The sequence below is a fragment of the Chiloscyllium plagiosum genome, chromosome 10 (assembly GCF_004010195.1).
Source record: "Chiloscyllium plagiosum isolate BGI_BamShark_2017 chromosome 10, ASM401019v2, whole genome shotgun sequence".
Lineage (NCBI taxonomy): Eukaryota > Metazoa > Chordata > Chondrichthyes > Orectolobiformes > Hemiscylliidae > Chiloscyllium > Chiloscyllium plagiosum.
In genome coordinates this window covers 40,819,610-40,836,708 of record NC_057719.1, presented here as the reverse complement: position 1 = coordinate 40,836,708, position 17,099 = coordinate 40,819,610, and the positions used below count along the sequence as shown (strand labels likewise).

The following is a 17,099-nucleotide window of genomic DNA, read 5'->3' as shown; positions in this document are numbered from 1 at the left end:
TCATTTATATAAATGACAAAAAGTAGAGGATCCAGCACCAATTTTTGTGGCACACCACCAGTTACAGGCCTCCAGTCTGAAAAGCAGTCCTCTGTCTTCTACCTTTGAACCAGTTCTGTATCCAAATGGCTAGTTCTCCCTGTATTCCATGAGATCTAACCTTGCTAATCAGTCTCCCATGGGGAACCTTGTCGAATGCCTTATTGAAGTCCATATAGAACACATCTACTGCTCTGCCCTCATCAATCTTCTTTGTTACTTCTTCAAAAAACTCAATCAAGTTTGTGAGACATGATTTCCCACGCACAAGGCCATGTTGACTATCGCTAATCAGTCCTTGCCTTTCCAAATACATGTATGTCCTGTCCCTCAGGATTCCTTCCAACAACTTGCCCACCACCGAGGTCAGGCTCTCCGATCTATAGTTCCCTGGCTTGTCTTTACCGCCCTTCTTAAACAGTGGCACCACGTTTGCCAACCTGCAGTCTTCCGGCACCTCACCTGTGACTATCGATGATACAAATATCTCAGCAAGAGGTTCAGCAATCACTTCTCTAGCTTCCCACAGAGTTCTCGGGCACACCTGATCATGTTCTGGGGATTTATCCACTTTTAACTGTTTCAAGACATCCAACACTTCCTCCTCTGTAATCTGGACATTTTGCAAGATGTCACCATCTATTTCCCTACAGTCTATATCTTCCATGTCCTTTTCCACAGTAAATACTGATGCAAAATATTCATTTAGTTTCTCCCCCATTTTCTGTGGCTCCACACAAAGGCCGCCTTGCTGACCTTTGAGGGGCCCTATTCTCTCCCTAGTTACCGTTTTGTCCTTAATATAGTTGTAAAAACCCTTTGGATTCTCCTTAATTCTATTTGCCAAACTATCTCATGCCCCCGTTTTGCCCTCCTGATTTCCCTCTTAAGTATACTCCTACTTTCTTTATACTCTTCTGAGGATTCACTCGATCTATCCTGTCTATACCTGACATATCCTTCTTTCTTTTTCTTAACCAAACCCTCAATTTCTTTAGTCATCCAGCATTCCCTATACCTACCAGCCTTTCCTTTCAAGTTATTTTAACTTTCTTGATTTCTTCCCTCCCTTCCAGTTCCTGATTACAGCTATGTCAGGAACGTTCCTTCAATGTCCACTGTGAAGACCAATGAGCATATCTTATTCAATTCATTTGTCATTTCTTTATTTTCAATTATTACTTTCTATACCACCAATGTTCACTTTGCTAACTTTTTTCCTTTTAAAAAGCTATAAAAACTCTTACTTTTTAAAAATATTTCCAGCTAGCTTTCTCTCATACATATGTTTTCCCCTCTTTATTACTGTTTTAGACAACCTTCACTGTCCTGAACCACAATAAACCAATGTTGGCAAGTTGTACAACTAAAGTAGCAAAGAATTGGCTTTAAAATAAATTGTGGGAATAAGGATCAAGTGAGGACAGAGGTTAATTAAGGGGAAATGACAAGTTAGTAATCTTCGGCAATGATAACCAGAGGACATGGCAGAAAGCGACAGAGCATAGAAACTTACCAGTATTACAGCAGAATTTGCAAATATAGTAAAAAGACAGAATTAAAGGCTCTATATTTGAATGTGTGTAGCATTCATTATAAAATGTATGAATTGTCAGCTTATGTCAAACTGAGCCTGATAGTCATTACAGAAATGTGCTTAAAAAGGTGACCAAGGTTGGATTATGAATATTCAAGAATAGCTGGCATTTTGAAAGGGCAGAATGCTCGGAAATGTTGTGGGTAGATCCGTTGATTTAGGATGATACCAATACAATAGTGATATGTGACTTTAATTCTAAAGATTATGTTGTATAATCAGATTGGTAAGAGATAAGAAATAACAATACTAAGAAGTCACTTGTGAAAGTAGTTTATAAATTCCTCAACAGTATAATTGCAATGTAAAACAGAAGAGATGAAGGGAATTGTAAGAAAGGTCCTGCATTAAACCATGGATGATTTCAATCTACATACTGACTAGACAAATCAGATTGGCAAAGCCAGCCTAGAAGCTAAGTTCATAGAGTGCTTTCTGGACAATTTCACAGAGCAGCATGTTCAGAGCCAATCAAACAATAGGCAATTTAAGACGTGGTCAGGTGCAATGTGGCAGGATAAATTAATAACCTCATAATAAAAGAATCTTTTGGTAGCAGTGGTCACAACATGATTGAATTGCACATTCTGTTGGAAGGTGAGAATTATTGACTTAAGAATAGTGTTTTAAACTTAAATGAAAGCAGTTGCAAGAATATGAACACAGATTTGGCTAATGTGAACTAGGAAATTGAGTTAAAGGGTGCCACAATAAAGACAACCACGATCCAAGGAAATCCATCAGTAGCAGCAAAGCCCAATAACACCCTTTGTGCCTGCACTTATCTATCTGGCTCAAAATAGATGTAGCCACATGTCTTCTGGAATAGGCCATTCATGACCTGCCCAATAGCATAACAAGGTACAAGCTGTGAGATCCAGTTCTGCAGCTGATCCCTGGAACAATCCAAATGAGTAAATATGCACCATAGTAATCTTGACGTTACAGATAGGGGGACTGCTAAGGGAATGCGCAAAGCATCAGGTTATTGTGGAGAAGGGTGCAAATGAGCAATGCCATCTGTCAACATGTGTAATCTCCTCAAATGCTGCACTCAGTATTTGAAGGTAGCTGACCTGGGTGATAGATCCTACGTCTTCAGTTATCTCAAAGATCACCTTCATCAATCATGAGGAAAGAAAGTCTGTGTTGTTACTCATATTATTGGAAAGAGCACTGATAAACAGAAAGGGGTTCCAACAGCAACTTGCATTTATGTAATGCCACTAATGTAATAAAATGCCCAAGGGTGTCCCAAGATCCTGAGGGAACATGACAATACCCCTTATAGGAGAAACTAGGTGACACAATTCTGAAGATCAGAAATCTCACTTTTAAAATACAGATGAAGAGAATTTTTTTTCCATATTAGTCATAAGCCCATGAAATTCTCTCTCCCAGAAAACAGCTGGGTCATTGCATTTATTCGAGGTTGAGTTAAACAGATTTTTATAGACAAAGGAGTCATAGAGTCTTAGAGCCATAGAGATGTACAGCATGGAAACAGACCCTTTGGTCCAACTCATCCATGCTGACCATATATCCCAATCCAATCTAGTCCCATTTGCCAGCACTTGGCCCATATCCTTCTAAATCCTTCCTATTTATATACCCATCCAGATGCCTTTTAAATGATGCAATTGTACCAGTCTCCACTACTTCCTCTGGCAGCTCAATCCATACCACCCTCTGCGTGAAAAGGAGGAGAAGCAAGAAATTGTTCAGGAGGGATTTCCAAAATATGGGACTCAGTCGGCTAAGGACTCAGCCACCAATGGTAGGTGAGGAAAGTGAGAAATGAGTAAAGGACCAGAGTTGAAGGAATACAAGAGCATCGGAGGTTTCTATAGTTTGAAGATTGTTTTTTAAAAAAAGGACAAAGATGAGCAAATGCATGAAGGGATTTGAACACAGGAATGAAGAGTTTTAAATCAAGACATTTAGAATATAGGATGCACAGCTCTACAATATTTAAAAAAAAATGTCAGCAAGATTTACATACAGGAAAAGAAAATTGAACATTTTTAAAAAATTATACATGCAGCTTCTCCTTTGTTAGCAGATGGTAGGAGCCGTGGCAATCCAAAATGTCTTTATTGCATTAATGACATTATGGTTCACTAATGACACTACAATTGCAAAAGATCCCTACATATGATATCTGGTTTATCATCAACATCATGTAATGACCTGGTTACTCTACTGTTGTATAAAGAATAATATCATCCTCATTATCTATTGCATTTACGTTTATACTGCATTAGAGAAACTGAGTTGCACTCAAGATGTGTCAAACTGGGTGGGGGGCGAATGAGGTCAGATCAAATTCAGTAACAAGTACTGATATCTCAATGCGTAATTAATCTGCACCCATTCAATGGAATGCTCGCAGCACACAATCATTGTGCTGCCTTGCTAATTGAAATGTCTGCAGTGTGCAGACAGAAGATGCTAAAGAGCTCAGCAAGGAGCCCAAATTCATGCAGGGTTGTCACCATTTACAGCCAGCACGTAGTCTATTGAAGGCAAAATGCATTCTGGCTGAGGCAAATACTGGAAATGGTTGAAGAGTTTGCAAACAGGAGGAGGAATGGAAATGGGGAAACAGACCAGAGCTTGTGCATAAAGTTCTCCGAGACATCACTGAAGGCCTTCCTGCAAAAAGTGGACAGGAAGACAGGGAGGGAGAGATCCTTTACCCTCAGGGCATCAGACACCCTCCAAATAAAAACTAAGGAGACAGCTGGAGGAGATAGCCATTGTGGTCAAAGTCAACAGTCCAACTATGGACCTGAATGCAGTGCCACAAGTCGATGATCTCATATGAATGGCCAAAATTTGTGCAAGCATTTTCACACATCATCCTTACAAATCAACGCCTCACACACCAGTCAATTCACCACATGCCCTTTTTCCGTCAACCACCAATCTTTATCAAGCATGACTCATGCTCCACATTCATAGTTTCACCTCACCCTCACACATTTAGCACTGTTACGAACCTCACAGTCATATCTCAGAACTTGCGCACACTGCTAACTATTCAACCATGACAGCACATTATCCAAACCCATTTCCCTCTTTAAGGAGGACCACAAGCCCCATTAACAGTTGCAGCATCAGCTCACAACAGGAGACAGGTACAGCTGCATGTCCTTACTCCCATGAGATCACTAGTGCTGGCTGTCATTAAAAGTGACCATGAGGAAGGCCATGGCTGGTGGTGGGGTTGAAAATATCAAGGATGGCAATATTTTCCTAAGGACTCCACCTTTTCACCTTCCACTTCCCTGTTCTCCCACAATTTCTTCTGACTTGTAAGCTGCAATTGGCTCACGCATGAACCTCTTATTGTCTTCCAACTTCCAACTTCCACAGCCACTATCCAACTTTGTGCCTTTCTCCTTTGAAATACTCACTGTTGTACTATTGTACAGATCTCAGAAAGGCATTATAAATTTAAAGTTAATATTAAATATAAATTTAAAGATGAGATGAAGTCACAACATGACATTCTAGTATAAGAAGTATTATGTGTACACAGTCAATGAAATGGTTAGACATGCAGCTAGTCTGTTAGCTAATGGGTCAGCCAACTATGTATATGCTCTAATTGTCAAAAAAAGTAAGCATTCAACCCAGGCTGTACATGTAAGTGTCCAGAGTGTGGTGGTGGAAAAGCACAGTAGGTCAGGCAGCATCCAAGGAGCAGCAGAATCAATGTTTCGGGAATAAGTCTTTCATCAGATTCTCCTCGGATGCTGCCTGACCTGCTGTGCTTTTCCAGCACATCCTCGACTCTGATCTCCAGCATCTGCAGTCCTCACTTCCTCCTGTATATGTAAGTGTGACAGTCATATTTGTGTACACAGTGAGTTGTTAATAAACTTTCAGATATCAGTCTCAGTAAGCACCTGAATCTCTGTGATTTAAGCTATACGGGCTAATCATACCACATCATGATGGCAGAACCTAATGACAGCACAATTGTACCAAAGACTGAAGGACAGAAAACAGGAATGGCAATTGTGAAAACTTACTTCCCTAACAGTCACCTATCATAGGTCTGAGTTCAGAGCTAAAGGTCACGTCTAGCAACCGAGACCACAGGCAACAAATGCATGGAGGCATGGTAAGTACATGGAAGGAACGACTGTGAATACAGTCTTTGTTAAAAGACAGGAATAATTGTGTCCAATTTTGAAAAAAAATTTACAAGAGCTGAGGACAGCTCAGATTCAGAAAAGTGACTTCCAAATGAAATACAGCTTAAAATGCTAGATAAAATTGTTCAAAACATTGCTAAGGTTTATCAAGCAAAGAGATAACTACAATTTTAGAGCTTGCAGATCCCAGTCAAAAAATACAATTGGTCAACCTGATACACCACAGACTTGAGATATCATCAGGAAGCTGACACAATGTGGTGCACTCCACAGACAATAGATTACCCGTTTACAATGGGTCTGACATCCCATTGCATTGCTTTCATCCTTCAATGCCAATGTGGCTCCTCAGGATGGACACTTGAAACATTCTATATCAATGATACAGTAAAACCATCAATCATTGGTCTAACAGTTTGCACTGATCTACAATTAATTACAATCCACAAGTTAACAGATACCGCAATTCCAAAGCTACCAATTCCTGACCACAACATTGATCTGATGAACCTCTATCAGTGCAGCTTGATTCTCTTGATAATTTTAAAAGTTGATGCAACGTTACACCTGAAAGTTGATGTCCAACCCATCATAATCCTCCTCCTAAGAATAATATTCACATTGATGATAAGGTCAAATTAGAATTGGTTTCCAAGATACAAATCAACATTATTTGCAACGTTCAGCATTAGACTGATGCAATTCATTACTTAGGTTTGGCAAAAAGGTAGCATTTCTACACGTATATCTAGATTCAAAGCAACTGAATATAGCACTAAAATGTCCACACAAGATTCTTTCCCTAAAAGAGTATTTTTCTAAGTTCACATGTGCCAAGCATTTCTCTGAATTGGTTGTGAAGAACTAATATTGGTCGGTATCTTCTTCCCAGAGTGATAGGAAGTGACAACTTGGGAACCCATTTGGTAGATATCGTTTTCTCAATACCATTTGGATTATCTGTCAGCCATGATATATTCCAATGATATATTGATTGTATCATAAAATAACTACCACATTGTCTCTGTATCACATTTAACATTGCAATTCCTGAGAAAACTAAACATGACGGTGACACAAAACTTCCATTTGCACATTGCAGCAATAAGAACAGGAGGCTTAATTTTCAACAGCAAAAAATGCCAAATCAACATGAGCCAAATTAATTTCTTCAGGTCAGTCAACTTGTCAAATGGCATTAGACCAGACCTTATCAAAATGGAAGGTGTCTACACTGCAAGACAAAGGCGACAAATATATCTCCTTTTAGAGTCATGGAGCTGTACTGCACAGGCACAAATTCTTTGGTCCAATTTATCCATGACAACCTGATTGCCTAAATCAATCTAGCCCTATTTTCCAGCATTTGGCCCATATCCCTATAAACCCTCCCAATCATATACCCATCCAAATGTCTTTTAAATGTCATAATTATATCAGCCTCCACCATTTCCTCTGGCACCTCATTCCATTCACACACCACCCTCTCCATGAAAACGTTGCTGCTTAGGTCCATTTTAAATCTTTCTCTCCCACCTTAAACCTATGCCCTCTAGTTTTGGACTCTATCACCCCAGGGAAATGACCTTGTCTATTTACCCCATCATGATTTTATAAACTTCTGTAAGGTCACCCCTCAGCCTCCAACGTTCCAGGGAAAATAGACTCAGTCTATTCAGTGTCTCCCTATAGCTCAAACCCTCCAACCCTGGTAACATCCTAGTAAATCTTTTCTGAATCCTTTCAAGTTTCATAACATCCTTCCTATAGCAGGAAGTCTAGAATTGCACACAGTATTCCAAAAGTGGCCTAACCAATGTTCTGTACAACCGGAACATGACCTCCCGACCCCTACCCTAATGGACTGACCAATAAAAGCAAGCATACCAAATGCTTTCTTCACTATCCTATCTATCTGCAACTCCACTTTCAAGGATCAGTGAACCTGCATTCTAAGGTCTCTTTTTTCAGCAACTCTCCCCAGATCCTTACCATTAAGAATAAAAGTCTTATCCTGACTTGTTTTCCAATTATTTAATTTTTTATCCTTGTATATTCCAAATGTTGCAACCAATGTATCTCCTCTTTGAGATTTGCTCCAGTAAGATATGCCTTACGTACAGCAGGAAGATCACCAACATATACTTTAATTGCTCGAAAATGCTTTATCATCCAATAAGTGTATTCTTTAATATTTTAATTCCTCCAAATTTGTCACATTGGAACTAGATGCATCCCAGAAACCTTAAAGCCTGTCAATTAAAGATGAAAGGTCCTTTTCTTTGACTCTAAAATCTTTACAACAGCTCAGGCAAACTGTTTCAACTCTGGACAACTTTCACTCTGGTCTTTTGAATGCAAAAGGTTGCACACTTACTTACTCAAAAAGAATTTCACGGTGCATACCGAACACAAACCATAGGAAATTATCTGTTAAAAAACATTCCAAGTACACTTCCAAGACTACAACATCTATTTGTGAAGATCCGAGTACAATTTCAAAGTGCAATGCAGACCAGGCTCAGAGATGAGTACTTTCGATACACATGGCTAATTTTCAAATCCAACTAGGAAGTAAGAAATTCCTCCATACCTACAAGTGGATATTGTGAAAGTAGAGTTAGAAGATAGTCTCCACAATGCTTTCATTCATTTTGGCTATAGTGAATAAAGCCGATTCAGTAAACTATATCTGATGATGTACAGCTGGAATAGCTCAAAGAAATCATCATCAGTGGGTGGTCCTTGAGCAAACACACTCTTTCAGGTCACGCAAAGATGCATTTGGCCTCTCTAGAAAGTTATTTTCAAAATCAAATACATGACTATCATGATTTTACTTCATGATATACTTGACTATATACACACAGGTCACATGCACACTGAATAAAACAAGAGACTGGCATGTGAGTCCATCTATTGACATGGCATCAATAAGGACATCAGTCAAAGGTTATGTGAAACATTTCAATTCTATCAACCTCAACAATTATAAAAAATTTTCACGCCCACATGAAATTCTTCTAAGTCATGGTGCACCATTATAAGCCAGACATGACTACATCCTAATGACTGACTATTTCACCAAACTCTCTTTTGTGAAACATAGCATTAGTGCAATAATTGTTGATACCTTAATCACCATTTTCAGTATATTTGGTATTCCTCCAATAAATTGTGTCTGATAATCATTCACAGTACATTAGTAATCCTTCCAACACATATGCAGGATTATTCAACACATTACCTCCTCCTCTCATTCCAATCCTCTCACAGAATGCATTGTTCATGGAGTAAAGTCCATGATCATTAAATGGAAAACTACTTGCCAAAGATTTCTGATAAACGTATTAAATCTATGTGCTACTCCTCAAAGCAATGGTTTACCCTCACTGCAGCGCTCATGTTTAGCAAATAGATCACATGATCCTTCCCTCACACATTCTTAACACTCAATCATTATTAGAAAGAAGTGAGAAAAAAGATGCAAGAGCATAACAAACAAGCATATTGTCAGTTATCCCAACTTTAACCAAGACAAAGAATCAGAGTTCAACATCTGAAAACCTCTGAAAACAAACCTTCCAGCTTAGCGCGCCAACTTACAACCTCAACATCTCCTGTTTGAGTTTGAGAGAAGATGCCATTACATCGTGTCCACCCAGGTTATATGACATTGTCACAAATGGTGGTCAAATGTGGCAATGAAACAGATAACACACTCAAGTTATTCATGACTAACAATCCCTCAGATAAGATGGTGACTCTGATACTGAAAGCATCATATCATACAACAACCCTAGATCTCTGATAGTTGATACACATATATCCACAATGATAGTCAGCACAACATAGCAAAACAGCCAGATCATGGTAAGTGTGTAAGGTCTAGATTTGGTCAAATTGTATGTCTGCCAAAGTGTCATCTTACCGAATAAAGATAATGTACTTTTTTGTGTCCTTGTATAAACTTATCAGAGCAGGTTTCCCATTCACCAAAGGGAAAAGAGGGGATGTTGTTTTGTTGCACAGGTCTCAAGGGTGGTATATCTTTAGGCCAACTAGATTACGTCTCCACATGTGACATTCTAGTACAGAGGTCTTAATCTTACTCCATATAAGTTAATCAGTTAGATAAGCAGCCAGTCTAATGGCAGCCAGCCATTACTCAGTGAGACAACAATGTATCTAATGCAACAGTAATTCAAGTATCTACTTGGACATGTAGGTCTGAGATGCCAGTACATGGCTGTTAATAAACCTTGGGATATCTGTCTTGATATAAATCTAATTCTCTATGGTATACATGACACGGGCTAACCTGTTGAAAGCACTTTCACATCACTCACCTGGTCAAGCACTAAAATGGGAGCCTGTATTCCAAAAGGAACAACAGAATATTGAAGAAGAAGCATGGTCATTCAATTTCAGTAGCTGAGATGCTAGCATCACATGTAAATTAGAGGGTAGAATACAATCTGCAGGTCGTGTGTCATTGGGCACCATTGGTAGGGATAGCCAGGTCCCCAGATGGCACTGTTGAGGAGATTGATGGTTTGAGAGTAAAAGGGTGATGGGAATGCACAATTAAATGCTTGCTGCATTGGCAGATTTGCCTGAGAACCTTTTGTCACTGTCAAGGATCATGACGCTGCTTGGCTCTAACTTGATAGGAAGTTTTGTGTGGAGCTTGGAGCTCAAATTTTCCAGCATCAAAGTGCTGGTCAATTCAATCAGCACACATGTAGACCCCATAATGCAATGAATGGTCACTAATATCATGCGTCTGTTACTGTTACCCAGTGTCTGAGTTCTGAGGTGGAAGCTCAGAAATTCTAAACTGTTGTCATGCTGACTTAGAATGCTGATATCATGGCTGTGGATACTGGTGTTCAGAGGGGCTTTCAGGGTCTCATAACAATCATGTTTGGTTGATATGGGGAGCAGAGACATTTCGCTAGGTCACTGAACACTCAGTCACCTTCTGATTTGATATAATGGCTCTAATAATGCTGAGGGAATAGCAGACAGTCACAGAACGAAAGGAAGTCAGCAGGAGTGGCACAGATACTACTTTGCTCATAAAAACAGCATCAGCTGAACTGAAACTGCAGACTTTTCAGAGTTCAACTTTGCAATCAGTTTATCTGGCCATATTACTCCAAACTAACAGCACTGCAAATGGCTTCGTGCTGGCAACAGCAGACATGACCCAAACCTGGTTGTGGGTCAAGTATTTAAATACCAAAATGAATCTTTAGTTTCTTAATTTCATCAACCCTACAAATTATTAAAAGTTAACCTTTAAGGCAAGCTTCCTTTAGGATATGTGGGAGGCAATGTGAATATAAAAATGGGTGGCACAGTGGCTCAGTGGTTAGCACTACTCCTTCACAGTGCCAGTGCCTTTAGCCTTGGGTCACTGTCTGCACATTCTCCCCGTGTCTGCAGGGCTTTTCTCTGCGTGTTCTCTCCCACCGTGCAAAGATGTTTGGTGGATTGGCCATGCTAAATTGTCCCCTCATGTCCAGGGATGTGTAGACTAGGTGGATTAGCCATGATAAATGTGGGGTAATGGGAAGACAGTAGAAATCTGAGTCTGAGTGAGATGCTCTTTGGAGGGTTTGGTGTGGACTTGATGGGCTGAATGGCCTCTTTCTGGGCTGTCGGAATTTTATGAAATAAAGATGGTGTCATTTTCAACTCAGACTGATTTCTGTCAAGTTGCGAAGATCCCTCTATAATTGTCAATACCTCAGGACTTGAATGGTATAATAACCAGCGGTCATACTGATAATTGTTATCAAGTGACTCCTGCTAGAACATTAATGTGTATGGTTGTAAAGCTCAACAATTATGTATTTACAATTGACTAAACTGCTGACACTCATTGCCCATTTTGGGGTGTGAATAACCACTCAGACAAAATATCAAAAGAGCCAAAATAATCATATCTCAGTGTTAGCTGCCACCTTCAGGACAGGAGGTATAAAGGGAGGGAATTGAATGAAGGCAAATTGAAGTACCTGTACTTGTAATTGTACCTGTAAAAATTAATGCTGGATTTGTGGTAGGTTCCTTAACACATTTTTTTCCAACTATTGCCTAAGGGATAATTTATTTTCTTACCTGTCAAAACTCAAAGTAACCCATAACAATCACCTTTAAGTATGAAAACATCCTAAGGCACTTTCACAGGAGTGTAATCAAAGAACAATTGACACTGAGCCAAAGTAGAAGATATTAAAAAAGGTGATTAAATATTTGGTCAAAGAGGTTAGTTTCACAAAGGGTATTAAAAGAAGGAAATAAGTTCAGAAGCAAAGGGTTTATGGGAGAGAATTTGAGAGCTTAGGCTGATGGCAGTGGCACTAATTGTGTGGTGAAGGATGTCGTAGATGTGTAATGGACCAGAAGGAAAACAGGCAGAGTTCTCAGAGAGCTGCAGGGTTTCACAGAGATAGGAAGGGGCAAGGTCATCAGGAGATTTGAACACACAGACAAAAAACTTAAATTTGAGTCGCTGCTAGACCAGATGTCAACACTGGCCAACGAGTGCAATAGTGATGAGTGAACAGGTTAGTAGTCGATTTTTAAATTTTGCATGAGGTCAAATTTATGAAGAGTGCAACATGGGAGATTGGCCAGGAGAGCACTGGAATAGACAGATCTGAAGGTGACAAAAGCATGGAAGAGGGTTTTAGCAACAGTTCAGTTGAGGTAGGTACAGGAGCATCGAGACATGTAATGCAACAGAGGTGAAAAGATGCAATTCTTCAGGATGGAAAGGATATTGGATGGAAACTTAGCTTGGTCTTTTGTCAAATTAAGACAATGGCTGAAGAAAAGGAAAGAATTAATGGTAGGGAGGGCCAAAAACAACAGATTCAGGCACCCCTAAGTTTAACTCAAGGAAAATGTGGCTGCCCTCAGAATTGGATATCTTTCAAGCAAGGTAATGTGATGCCAGGTCAGTATTCTGCATTTCTATTCTTGTAATTTGATTACACATGAAACTTCAAAAGTATCAAATAACTCCTTTATTTTCCTCAATTGCGGTAATGTTCACGTTAGTTAATAGTAAATATGCACATTGCCAAGTTTTAGATTTTCAGGTATTATGCTCTTTCTGATAAAAGCTGTAAAAATACTCACCAAATAGGCATTTGGAAGAAAGTTGTTCACTCTAGAGATACTCCACATACCCTCAAGGTACTGCTGAGCCTGAATGGTGACTGAGTTCAGGGCATTGCTAAGACCAGTGGAACCAACAGTCACTTGAACACTAGACTTCGAAAGACTGCCTGCCTGAGGCCAGCCAAGGCCCTTCCTTCTTTCTGTGCTCGAGATTGCATTTCCTGATTTTCCAGGTTGTCTGTTTCCTTGTACTGTGACCAGGGGCCAGTCTCTTTGTGATGAAAGGGTGACCATATTTTGAGAAGCAATTCTTGATGAAACACCGCTCACTGCAATGGAACTTTGTGATAGCTCAGGTATTTCCTGACTTGACTGGCCGAGTGCGTGCACCATCTGGATGGCTTCCTTTCGCAGCTGATTCAGGTGTGTTGCACAAATCTCACATCGGCTCTCACCTTCGTTTTGACCTCGTTTTGAAGAGTCAGGTACTTGAAGCTTGTCAAAAATAAAAGCTGAAAATCCTGGATCCTGAAAAGAAAGCAAATCATTAGCCAACTTGGATTAATTTCAAATGCTCCTTATTAGCTCAGCAGTTACCATTTTGATGTTATTAAATCCCTTCAATACAGCAGGTTAAGCTTGCGGAGTAAAATTGATTTACAAATCATACGGATTTCCAGATGCAAAAACGCAGCATGAAAACAATTATCAAAAACAAACCAGGAGGTTGGTAGTGCACTTGATAACTACCTAACTACATAGACTCGTAATTAAACAAACATCAAAGAGCTGAATGTGCCTATGCTTTTAATGCTCAGGAGATGGTCTGGTTTACTGAGCTGTATTACTGAAACATTAATACATCGCAAAGGAACTCTATTGTTGCAAAATCTCATCAGAGGAAAAATAAGCTTTGCAGCATCCTGAACATTTTAATGTGAACTGATAAATTGCAACGCTATAGCCCTTGCCCTTAACAATGAATAATCAGCCAGATCCATTAACAAAGAGCTTGTTTTAAGAATACACTTGGGTTTCCTGCTGTGCCAGGGCACAGTGACCAAATTTTAAGTGGTTCTGACCTAGACTGTTGTGGCAATGTCTATGAATCGGAAACCCATCAGTCATAGTCTCAGTTCATAGCTACCTTCTGAAGTGTGAAAATGTTCCCACTCAGGATATGATTCACAGACAAATGCCTCTTCCTTACAGTTAGATTATTTATTTTTTTCTCTTAGCAATACAATCCCTTTAAACTTGTTTCATGGATGCTCAGCTTTTCGGGTCCCAAAGCCCTTTGCTATCATTACTTCTCCATAGTGCAGAAATATTGCAGTTATCAGTACAAAAACATTCAAGAGTTAGCCCCCTGTGTATGCTGGTATATGGTTTAGAAGGAGATTAAGTCCTGCAATAGAAACTAATGCTTCACATGGAAGCTGCCCAAACTATGGCTCACTTATTATGCCCCAAGACAATTATTGCCCACAGATGATCATGAGTATAGCTGAGAATATTTAAACCATTCACTGGGCATTAAAGGTAACAGTAAGCAGTGTTAATACTGGGTACCATACCCTTGACCAAATCTACCCTTAGCAAAGGTCACAATGGCTAGAGTTAAAATATATTACAAAGTCCAGTAACATTACTAATTTATAAGCATTTGAAGCAGCATTATGTAAGAGTAGCTATGTTTTGTTATAATTACCACAATAAGGACATCTTCAGTTGTTATTTGACCTAGGTTCAATTCTGCATATCGACAGAGTTAGTTGATTTGAGTCACTGAAGTCATTGGGGTGTAGCCATGCACATCTATGACTCCAGGTTAGGGAGGATATCAGGGAAGATTCCTGTTCCTGATCAATAGCCAGAATGTCATGCTGGAAAACATGTGGGATGCTGATGCAATGACACTCTGACAAGATCAATAGCATGCTCAAACTCACATGGGTGAGACTGTCAATTGCTGACAGGGTGTGCACAGATTCTCAAAGTGCAGTGAAGCAAGTCAGACACCTGCTTGTCTCCAATTAATGGCCTTTTTAAGCTCTTTGTGGAGTGTGTTATTGGGACAGGATAAGAAGACAGTTTTCAATATGCAAATCACTGAATCCAGTCTCCTGCATGTCAGCGCAGAGCTTTCAGGCTTAATGTGGAGAGATACTAAAATTATTTTTATGGGATAGCATATCTCAGTACCTGCAGGATCTTGCATTGGTTCATGTGTGTCACCTCACATTGGACCATCTGACCACTCACATGCCAATTTATGCTACTGACACTTTGATGCACTGCTTCCTCCTTTCTGCAAGGCACTGGCAGACCTCATCCTGGCTGTCATGTATCTTTAGTGATCATGCTTCCAGGCAGGTTCCACTTCCTTGTTAATGCCCAGTGCCAGTAATTGGGTGTTCAAGCTCAACAATGCCACAATTTGGAGATATTTTTATATTGAAAAATCACATTGTATGAGCAATGCAGATGTGGCGAGGGGTCAATTCCCAAAAATTATGTATGCTTCAGGCTCATGACCGCAGATTGGAAATCTACCTCTTTACGGTCAGCTCTAGCATGAGGAATGGCTACTGGAGTGTTCAAATGATATAAGACTATGCCCAGCATGAGTCACTGATTCTGGAGGGAATGATGTGAGAATAGCAGCAAAATAAAGCTCCACTTCCCAATCAAAATGTGAGCACATTGTTGTATTAAATGTTCCATAAGTTTTTTTATTTATTCATTTTGTGAGATGTGGGTGCCGCTGGCTGAGCCATCCCTGGTTGCCCTTGAGAAGGTGGTGCTGAGCTGCTTTCGTGAACCGCTGCAGTCCACCTGCCCTGGGTTGACCCACAATACCATTAGAGAGGGAATTCCAGGAGTTGACCCAGTGACAGTGAAGCAACGGCAATATATTTCCAAGTCAGGATGGTGAGTGACTTGGAGGGGAATTTGAATATGGTGGTGTTCCCGTGTATCTGCTGCCCTTGCCCTTCTAGAAAGAAATGGTCACGTAAATATAAGCTGTTATTGTTCAAAAAAGTAGCAATATAACAAAAAATCTGATTACAAACAGGGAAAGAATTAAGGAATTATATTAAGGAGTTAAAGAATTATATAATTCTGCTTCAATGGCTTACATAATATTAGTAATGATATTAGACTTTAACAGTATATTTTTAAGTGAATATGCTGTAAGTGTGGTGACTTTTGCTAAGGAAAGATTTGGTCAAGGATATAGCTCTCAGTCATTCATGGATGTGGCTTATCACTGAAAGAGCAATATAATAACAAAAATATTCAGTACAAAGTGGGAAAGAATTGGAAAAATACCTACGCAGTTGTAAACCCACAGCCTATATTTTAAGTACAAAATTAAAGAACATACTGTATGGTTAACATCGTATCTTTAACATATTGCAATCATTTTGATCCCATCTTATTGCAATTCATATAATGAAGATTGGTTACTGTCAATATTCTGATGTCAACTAAATAACCCTCTCCTGTGATGAAATTTCAGAACTAACAACTGAGGATCACTTTTTAAATAGCTATAATCTAGTCTATTACACTTGACTAAGTTAAAAATCATACAACACCAGGTTATAGTCCAACAGGTTTAATTGGAAGCACACTAGCTTTCAGAGCAACGCTCCTTCATCAGGTGAAGGAGTGTCGCTCCGAAAGCTAGTGTGCTTCCAATTAAACCTGTTGGACTATAACCTGGTGTTGTGTGATTTTTAACTTTGTACACCCAGTCCAACACCGGTATCTCCAAATCATGTACACTTGACTAATAATGCTACCATATTTATCCAAAGTTAAAAATCACACAACACCAGGTTATAGTTCAACAGATTTATTTGGAAGTACTAGTTTTCAGAGTGCTGCTCCTTCATCAGGTGACTAGTGGGGCAGGATCATAAGACACAGAATTTATAGCAAAAGATCCACCCCAGTCCAACACCAGCTCCTCCACATCATGTTTATCCAAGAAAATTTCAAATTGATAGCTGTAAATCATTGCCCTTGCACATAGTACCTATTTCCATATACAGTTAAGTTAACAGAAATACTTTAACTTTCCATATATTTGCATAAGGTGTCTTATCTCTTCAAATCTGTCACATACACTTTCTAAGTTCACTCATTTT

General features: G+C 39.4%; 1 protein-coding gene across 4 annotated transcripts in view; it reads right to left on the bottom strand.

Annotated features, from left to right (window-relative positions):
• The window catches only part of kif26ab (kinesin family member 26Ab), a 241,477-nt gene that overhangs the window by 131,102 nt on the left and 93,276 nt on the right, over positions 1-17,099 (bottom strand). For all 4 annotated transcript variants that reach the window (XM_043697536.1, XM_043697539.1, XM_043697537.1 and 1 more), the window contains one exon: positions 12,958-13,467. In XM_043697536.1, coding sequence (XP_043553471.1) covers positions 12,958-13,467 — 510 coding nt within the window. The remainder of the gene's footprint in view (positions 1-12,957; positions 13,468-17,099) is intronic.